At 36.0% G+C, this 10,449-nt stretch overlaps 1 protein-coding gene across 1 annotated transcript; it reads left to right on the plus strand.

The window, feature by feature from the left end:
• The first annotated feature begins 2,157 nt into the window (after positions 1-2,157).
• On the plus strand, positions 2,158-7,752 carry LOC306873411 (cysteine-rich protein 1-like). Its single transcript, XM_079422678.1, has 4 exons — positions 2,158-2,258; positions 5,981-6,075; positions 6,152-6,206; positions 6,298-7,752. The coding sequence occupies exons 1-4, from the start codon at positions 2,216-2,218 to the stop codon at positions 6,342-6,344; spliced, it is 240 nt and encodes a 79-aa protein (XP_079278804.1). The 5' UTR covers positions 2,158-2,215; the 3' UTR covers positions 6,345-7,752.
• The last annotated feature ends 2,697 nt before the right edge of the window (positions 7,753-10,449 follow it).

The raw sequence follows: 10,449 nt of genomic DNA on the forward strand, positions 1-10,449 counted from the left end.
TTTTTAGTCCTGAATAAATCTGCTTTGACCGAAGATTAGTCTTATGTGTCATGTAGAAAATATACTTTGAAGTGCAAACAACTGTTTTCATGTGCATCTGGGCAGCTGTATGTGGTGAGTACTTTCTAAATATGTATTCACATGGCAGAAACTGTCCACAGTTTGCATGATTAAGAGGGCGCAAACCTCTTAATCATCATTACCCCACTTTCCCCTACTCTTATTCTATCCCCTCTCCTCCATTTCTCAGCCAGAAAGAAGAGGATTTAGGCTAGTTTGTCAGAGCCAAACCAAACCAGCATGAAAAAGGACAGAAAGAGAAGCCCTCCCTTCCTCTAACCCTGTTTTGCTCTTCTCTGTGTAGTTTGGCAGTAGACGCTGGAGTGTGCGTATGTGTATGTGTGTGTGTGTGTGTGTGTGTGTGTGAACAAGCGCTCATGTGGACAGGGCTCTGACTCTGCTGTTTGGTGAAGTTCCCAGTTAGGCTTGATGGGAAATGTTTTTTTTATCCCTCACTGAATGAAGTTGGTTCAGTATACACAAGACTATTGAGCAACCATTGGACCAAATGCTGAGAAGAGACTCATGCTTGACACTCACCTGTCCAACAGAAACACACTCTAGTTGACCCTCTGTGTATCTGTGGTACACACCTGTGGAACTACACTACCTATTTTTAATGTTTTATTTTAAAGCCTGCATTTATTTGATCCCAAATACAGTAATATTGTGAAATATTATTACAATGTGCAATAACTGTTTTTTAATATATTTTAAAATGTAATTTATTCCTGTGATGATAAAGCTGAATGTTCAGCAGTCATTACTTCAGTCTTCGGTGTCACATTATACTTCAGAAATCATGCCGACGACATATAAAATATGTTTCAGCTATGATGAATATATAACAAAAGTGTCCGTCAACATGCCAGCTTCTTTGAGGCAACTGCTCCATGTAAAATAAAACAGCTTTTATTAAACTACTTCTTGGAATCTTCATCCCATATAAATGCACATGATTTAAAAATGATATTTTAATGAGGAAAAAATATAGAATAGGAAAAAAAGTAGTGAGAGCACCTCTAAAGACTGCCCATTTATTGTCTTTTTTTTAAATACTCCAACAATGCAACTATCAATCAAAAAGTGAAGGCAACACATACATTCATAGACAAAAAGCATTAGAATCTGAGTTAACAAAATCTATAAATTTTCAGTTGCAGCTGAGCATTTACTAGGCTATTTATTATATGTATAAAAAAATCACATGAGGGAATTCCACATTGAATTGTTCAGACACGCATGCAGACCATAACAAAGCTTGTCCTATTTAAATGAAGTCTATGTGTTTTCCCTTCCAGCTCACACATATTGTGGAGGAGTAGTGTGTATGTGTATAAATCATGCTAAATTGAGGGCAATAGTGCATTGCAGCTCAAGCCAGACTCTTATTCATCCTTTATATCTCAACACACACATACACAAAACACGCTCTCAGTCTCGGCTTCAATGACTCTCCTTCTCACGGCTTTCTGTGCTCATCCAATCAAGTGCCTTTCGGTGATGTCATCACTCTCTCTGTGTGTGTGTGGCAGCAGTTTTGGGTTTCTCCTAAACTCCTGTTCTCCCACACTGGAGCTTTTTAATCTCTCAGATGGAGAGAAAGAGGATGAAAAAGGGCGAGCGGACAGATCGAGGGGCTGAGAAGCGGCGACCATGACAACCTATGAAATCCGAGTGGCTGACATCTGTGTCGCTCTCGTTCTCTCTGTCCCTCTCAGTCTCCCTCTCTGTTGTTTCTTTGACTCGCATCCAACAAACAAGCCACAAGCTTTCATTTCATAACCGACTCCAACAAGTCTGATGACCTCACACGGCCCTCAGCATCATCTTTGATTTCAAACCGCAACGACTGACCACAGCAGAAGTGTGAAGTGTCTTTAAAACAGCAAGACTGACTTAAGTCCAACCCTGCAATGACAGACTCATCATATCACAGCACCCATACTCACTTCTGACCAACATTTTCCTCCTCTCTGTCGCCTGGCTGTTTGAATTGAGCGTATTTTCTTTTGAAATCATTTCTTGCTTCCTGTCACTGCACCTCTTGCCACATCCTTTGCTGTACCAAAAGGCTGTCACAGTTGAGACACTCGCATATTTCCTGCATCTCAACATCTCACACATCACAAACTATTAGAGATCTGCTACAACCATGGTGAGCTTCTGTCCTGTATGTGGGAAGCCTGTTTATTTTGGTGAGTGGCATCTGGGGTCGGAGGGAAACATCTTTAAAATGCTTAACGCATACTGATTAAGATGATTTTGAGGTTTTATATAGTTATCAACACTGAGAAACATAAATGTAGAGCGAGGAGCTGCTGTATGTTTTGTGTTTAGCTGCAAAAACACGGATCAGGTTCTGTTTTGGCCTGAAAGTGGCCATTTTGACTTGCTAATGTGGTATTTCTGTAGTATTTAGATTATATTGTACCCAAGTTGTGTGTTCGCATGTATAGTTCTGTGATAACGTCTTGCGTTCACCGCAGAGTGTTGTAGAAAGAGGTGTTAATGTAGTTATCAACACTGAATAGCATCAATGTAAAGCATTGGGCCGCTGCATGTTTGTGTTTAGCTGCAAAACTTCAGATAAGGTTCTGTTTTGACTCAAAAGTCCCCATTATTTTGACTCGCTGTTGTAGTATTTCAGTTGTATTTAGATTATATTGTGCTCAAGTTGTGTGTTCTCATGTCTAGTTGTGTAATAATGTATTATAATAGCAGCAGAGCATGCTAAATTCAAATTAGCTTTAGTTTCTGCCTTTACGCTAGGTAAAATAAACTAGTTGCTGTGTAACCAAGTTTGTGTATACCTCATCTCAATGCCTTTGTGCAGCGTTAATCATTCTGCAGTTTCCTAACCGCCATCAGCATCTCACGACATGAGTCACACGAGCACAGGAAGTAGAATAGGCTTGACTGTTTAAATTGCAACGCAGAAACCTATGGACAGTTAAAGAAAGTTGAGAATTTGGCCAGAAAAACCCTGTAGGTGCTAGTGGGCTTTCAGTATTAAGACTGAAGAAAAAAGCAGTATTTGGTTCTGCCAGAAAGAGAAAAGCTGACCCAAGAAGTTGGTAGGAGGTTCAGCTTTAGTCTGGTCCTGGGTCGGTTTAGAGGTTTCTTGTCCAATGGTTAAGGTCAGGCTTTCGGTAGGAGGGCTCGTGCTGGGCCACATGAAAGGGTAATATCTAGCCTACATAGAACTGAGAATAGGAATGCAGTTCAAAATGAATGTGGAATCGAAAGATTGAGGAATCTAAAATGTGAAATCTTACGAGTGTGTTTAAAACTAAAATGATTATAACCCATCCCTCAACATGTAGAAAAAAAAGAAAGTAAGATGTGTTTGCTTTACAGTATTGCACATTCAATAGACATTTGAGGCAAATTTACAGAGCCACAAATAGTCTTTATGACAATACTTACGAACAGAGGGACAAGTTTAAATTATTTTTGAGCAGGAATAATTCAGTAAAAAAAAAAAAACATGGATTTTTTTGGGGGGGAAATCAGCAAAACAGAGCAAGTGAAGTTCAAGGGATAGTTCACCCAAAATGAAAATTCTGTCATTAATTACCCTCATGTCGTTCCAAACGAGTTCTCTGACCCTCCCATAGACAGCAACACAACTGTAATGTTCCTAGAATCACCGTTGTTTAGGTTCAGGGGAAAGCATGCGTATGCATTGTGGTACTCTCTAAAATTGTGGAATATGGTAACTCTATGAATAAACTATGCTATTTTTGTTTTCTTTGCGCACAAAAAGTAATCTCGTAGCTTCGCAAAATCGAAGTTGAGCTACTGTTTTACCGATGTCCTTACTGCGTGTCTGGGAACATTTCAGTTGCTCAGTGTCTGAGAGCTCTCAGATTTCATCAAAAATATCTTAATTTGTGTTCCGAAGGTCTTACAGGTTTGGAACGACATGAGGGTGAGAAATTAATGACAGGATTTAAATTTTTGGGTGAACTATCCCTTTGAAATATGATTTAAATATGATATGATGAAAAGTCAGTATTGTGTTCAAATATGTTGGCATAACAGTAAAAACAGTATAGTAGTAAAAGCAAAATAGAAATATAAAAATAACGAAATTACAAAAATTGGCACCTTTTGAATCTTAAATGATAAAAATAAAAGCTTATTCAAAATATTAATAAACACTATAATAAGATATAAATAGTATAAAAATATTACTGATTCTAATTTCCAAATTTATTTAGGTAAGTGAAAACATGTTTTACTGTTGCTAACTAATTCACAAAACTATGAAAGCCTGTTTATGCCACGGAATTAAAAAAATCAATAATAATTGCAATTTTTTTAAAATCTCATAATTATGACTTTTTTCTCCCAATTTTGAGTTTTCCTCTCACAATTCTGAGAAGTCAGTTTTGCAAGAAAGCATTTCTTTTTCATTCTGCGGCTTCTATACAAAACTCACATAAACACTCCACCGCATACAATTACAGGTACATCTCAAAAAATTTGAATATCGTCAAAAACTAATTTTTTTTGTAACTTATTTCAAAAAGTGAAACTTTCATATATATTTTACATTCATAACATGTAAAGTAAGACATTTCAAAAGGATTTTTTTTATTTTTGTTTTTATTTTGATGATTAGAGCTTACAGCTCATGAAAGTTAAAATCCAGTATCTTAATATATTAGAATATTTATATTTGAGTTTCATTAAACGACCATCTCTACAGTAAAAATTCTATATCTCTTGTTCTTTGAAACCACAATAATGAGGAAGACTGCTGACTTGGCAATGGTCCAGAAGACATTCATTGACACCCTCCACAAAGAGGGTAAGTCACAGAGGGTCATTACTGAAAGGAGTGGCTGTTCACAGAGTGCTGTATCAAAGCATATTAAATGCAAAGTTGACTGGAAGGAAGAAATTGGTTTAGGAAAAGGTGCACAAGCAACAGGGATACCCGCAAGCTTGAGAATACTGTCAAGCAAAGCTGATTCAAACACTTGGGAGAGCTTCACAAGGAGTGCACTGAAGCTGGAGTCAGTGCATCAAGAGTCACCACGCTCAGACGTCTTCAGGAAAAGGGCTACCAAGCCACTTCTGAACCAGAGACAACGTCAGAAGCATCTTACCTGGGCTAAGGAGAAAAAGAACTGGACTGTTGCTCAGTGGTCCAAAGTCCTCTTTTCAGATAAATTTAAATTTTGCATTTCATTTCAAATCAATGTCTGGAGTCTGGAGGAAGAGTGGAGAGGCACAGAATCCAAGCTGCTTAAAGTCCAGTTTGAAGTTTCCACAGTCAGTGATGATTTGGGGTGCCGTGACGTCTGCTGATGTTGGTCCATTGTGTTTTATTAAGTCTAGAGTCAATGCAACCGTCTACCAGGAGATTTTGGAGCACTTTATGCTTCCATCTGCTGACAAGTGCCAAAAACACTTCCAAGTGCTTTGCTGACCATGATATTACTGTGCTTGATTGGCCAGCCAACATGCCTGACCTGAACCCCATATAGAATCTATGGGATATTTTCAAGAGAAAGATGAGAAACAGTCGATCCAACAATACAATAGTGCCTCAGCAGTGCCACAGGCTGATCGCTTCCATGCCATTCCTCACTGATGCTGGAGTTTGTTCTAAAGATCTTAGGAAATATTTTAATATTTTGAGATACTGGATTTTGACTTTCATGAGCTGTAAGCTCTTAACTTTTGAAATGTCTTACTTTACATGTAATGAATCTAAAATATATATGAAAGTTTCACTTTTTGAATTAAGTTACAAAAAAATGCAGTTTTTCACGATATTCAAATTTTTTGAGATGTACCTGTATCTCATGATTTTTAACAGCTCCCTTGACTCTTACCAAACTAACTCCAGCTTCAGTAAACACACATGGCTAATTGCATAACCTTTGACCTTTTATCCATGCAGGTGAGAAGAAGAGGTCATTGGGACGGGATTATCACCCGTTGTGCTTGAAGTGTCACAAGTGTAAAAGACAGCTAACGGCTGGCCAGCATGCAGAGGTATATAAATGATTACTTTGTCATATATGCCATATATGTTGCCTTTTAATGTCACTGTTTTTACATGTGTATGCAGCACGATGAGAAGCCATACTGCACTAACTGCTACATGAGAGATTTTGGACCCAGAGGTGAGAGCAAATGACTGCATTTATTCAATTAAATTACTTTTTATTTTATTTTTCTAAATATAATATCATCTATGATTTTTCTTTTGTGCAGGTAGCCGAAAACCTGTTGCTCAGACCTTTAACACAGCAGCTTCTTAAGAGGGGTCTTGCAGTCTTGAGAAACACACAGCATATAGATCTACAAACAACAACAAACCTACAGTATCTGCTTTACACTGCCACACACAGCAAAGCACTGTTAAATACTGCCAAGTTGATCTCTCCTTACCACAGAATAAAACACAACTCCACCCTTATGATTCCATTTAGCATAAACTCATAAAAATGACCAGAACTGCCAAATCAAGAGCCATCCACATTGGCATTCTCTCAGGGAAATGAGCTACTTCTTTTGCCTTGATTTCACAGTTAATGCACCTAAATATTGTACATTATTTTTTAATTGAATTGTATCTTATTCTTTAGAATGGGAGATGAGAAAATATGAAACTATTTAGTGAATCGAATGTTGGTGTGGGAAGGCAGTTATGTACAAGCGTCGTGTGTTTTTGGTTTCAAGACTCTGTATACCATCAATTAATTGATTAACTTGAAACACAATGTAATTTTTTTTTCTGCTCTTTTATTTTTTGTTCTTTTCTGGGATTTTGTGGATCAGAGGCTATAAAACAAAGAGTTTTTTTCACGAGGCAGCAAATGTATCTACAAAGCAAAAAAGACAATAATTAATCATTGTGTCTTTTTAATTAGAACCTCATGGCGCATAAGTGATGGCTTTATCATTTTTGTTAATTCAGGAAGAATACATATTTGATTTTATCTGTTTTTTTCTCATTAGTTCATTGAAAAGAAGTGTCACTCAGAGAGCTGCCAGCTAGCGTATTGTCAACTCATTGAATCAGAAGAATAATTTCATGTCTCTTATCCTCAAATCCATAAAATAAACTGTAAAAATAATAATGCAATAATTATTATGAATTTTATGCAACACTTTTTTTTCTGTTGAAAATTGCATTTGAATAATTGAAGAATTATACCTCAAAATGTAACTGCCTACAATTGGAATATAAATTATTGTTTTCATCTTGTCTTAATTTTTGTGTAAAATTATTGTTTTCATCTTGGGGTAACACTTTATTTTAAGGTGTCCATAATACAGAGTAATTACCTAATTAAGTACTTAGTAGTATAGCCATTGTACTTACATGAAATAAAATGTACTTACCATGTAACTAAGTTATGGAACAGCCTGTACTTATAGTTTGTAATTATGTAGATGTAATAGGCAGCTATACTGTTACACATATGTAACAGACCGAGTCTGTTAATTATAAATGTAAGTACACAGACATAAGCTACTTAAAATAAAGTGTATCAAGATTGTACTTAAGTGTGCTTCTATACTATACACCTTATCCAGCTGCACCTTAGTTTGCTTTAACCCACCAGTACACAGCTTAAAAACATGCAATACCTTTCTAATTACATTACAATTACATACCATTACACAAACATAATCTACTTAAATAAAGTGTATCAAGATTGTACTTAAGTGTACTTCATGTGTATCTATACTATACACCTTATCCAGCTGCACCTTAGTTTGCTTTAACCCACCAGTACACAGCTTAAAAACATGCAATACCCTTCTAATTACATTACAATTACATACCATTACACAAACATAAGCTACTTAAAATAAAGTGTATCAAGATTGTACTTAAGTGTGCATCTATACTATACACCTTATCCAGCTGCACTCTAGTTTGATTTAACCCACCAATTTAAAAACATGTAATACCTTTCTAATTACATTAAGATTACAGAATATTACACAGGCATTATCTACTTAAAATAAAGTGTATCAAGATTGTACTTAAGTGTACTTCATGTGTATCTATACTATACACCTTATCCAGCTGCACCTTAGTTTGCTTTAACCCACCAGTACACAGTTTAAAAACATGTAATACCTTTCTAATTACATTACAATTACATACCATTACACAAACATAATCTACTTAAATAAAGTGTATCAAGATTGTACTTAAGTGTGCTTCTATACTATACACCTTATCCAGCTGCACTCTAGTTTGATTTAACCCACCAACTTAAAAACATGTAATACCTTTCTAATTACATTAAGATTACAGAATATTACACAGGCATTATCTACTTAAAATAAAGTGTATCAAGATTGTACTTAAGTGTGCAAGTAGCTGTCTGTTACATATATGTAACAGTAGCTGCCTATTACATCTACATAATTACAAACTATAAGTACAGGCTGTTCCATAACTTAGTTACAGGGTAAGTACATTTTATTTCATGTAGTACTACAGCTACTGCTAAGTACTTAATTAGGTAATTACTCTGTATCATGACACCTTAAAATAAAGTGTTACCTCATATTGTAAGTATCTTGTGTGTGTGTGTGTGTGTGTGTGTGTGTTTACACTAGTTTTTGAACAGTATATATTTTTAATGTTTTTTAAAGACATCTCTTCTGCTCACCAAGCCTGCATTTATTTGATCCAAAGTACAGCAAAAACAGTACAATTTTGAAATATTTTTACTATTTAAAATAGCTGCTTTCTATTTGAATATATTTTAAAATGCAATTTATTCCTGTGATTTAAAAAGCTGAATTTATCATTACTCCAGTCACATGATCCTTCAGAAATCATTCTAATATTCTGATTTGCTGCTGAAAAAAACATTTATTATTATTATTATTATTATGTTTAAAACAGAGTAGAATTTTTTCAGGTTTCCTTGATTAATAGAAAGTCCAGAAGAACAGCATTTATCTGAAATACAAATGTTTTGTAACATTATAAATGTTTTTTTTCATCACTTTTGATCAGGTTAAAGCATCCTTGCTAAATAAAAGTATTAATTTCTATAAGTTCTTTCCCAAAAAATAAAAATTATACTGACTCCAAGCTTTTGAATGGTGTAGTGTAATGTTACAAAAATTACTCAACTGTTTTAAATATGATAATCAGCAAATCAGCATATTAGAATGATTTCTGAAAGATCATGTGACACTTAAGACTGGAGTTATGATGCTGAAAATGTAGCTTTGATCACAGGAATAAATTACATTTTAAAATATATTCAAATAGAAAGCAGTTATTTTAAATAGTAAAAATATTTCACAATATTACTGCTTTTACTCTCTCTCTCCACCCTCAATACCACGACTGAGGTGCCCTTGAGCAAGGCACCGAACCCCCAACTGCTCCCCGGGCGCTGCAGCATGGCTGCCCACTGCTCCGGGTGTGTGTTCACGGTGTGTGTGTGTGTGTGTGCATTTGTTCACTACTCACTGCTGTGTGTGTGCACTTGGATGGGTTAAACGCAGAGCACCAATTTCGAGTATGGGTCACCATACTTGACAATACATCACGACTTTTGCTGTATTTTGGATTAAATAAATGCAGGCTTGGTGAGCAGAAGAGTATTCTTTAAAAAACTTTAATAATCTTTTGACTTTTGACTGGTAGTGTATATTATAATAAATCAGGAATATATACACACACACACACACACACAATATATATATATATATATATACAGTATATATATGTTGTTTTTATAATTATGCAATAATAATAATAATAAAGTAATTAATAATACTCATAATTATATGATTATTAAGATAAGCAGCCAACTAATAATAATAAAAAAAATCCACATGCATTCACATCAAGTATAGAAACACCCATCATCTGGAGCCAGAGAGAGAGAGAGAGAGAAGCCTGGCAAAAGGCTGTGCTCACAAGGCCAGGGCAGTCTGCTGGAATGTGTCTGTGTGAGTGTGTGTGAGCTGGCAGCCTTTCTGTAGCAGACCGACTGCTGGATACCTGCTGTTGATCCTGTCAAACTCTCACATGCACACACACACAGGGCCTGTTTCTACAGGCATATGTGCATGTGTGAGCACGGGCACGTTCAAGTGCACATATGTGATTAGCTTCATGCATGAGCAAACATTTGCACTGAGGAAGAACATAAATCAGTTGAAGATCCCAGACTTAGTTCGGTTATCATTGGCGCTCCTTTTTTTTCTTTCAGATTAAGACACAGGGAAAAAATGAAAGAAATGTGGCATGAAGGAGGTGGAGGGATTATTCCAGGGAGCGAGTGAGGGAGGGTGCATGCATGTGTGTAAAGAGGGTTCCCTGCTACAGCGTGTCTTTGAACCCACTCCCACCTTGACAGGTCACATGGTTTGTGT

Source organism: Barbus barbus (assembly GCF_936440315.1).
Source record: "Barbus barbus genome assembly, chromosome: 8".
NCBI classification, from domain to species: Eukaryota; Metazoa; Chordata; class Actinopteri; order Cypriniformes; family Cyprinidae; genus Barbus; species Barbus barbus.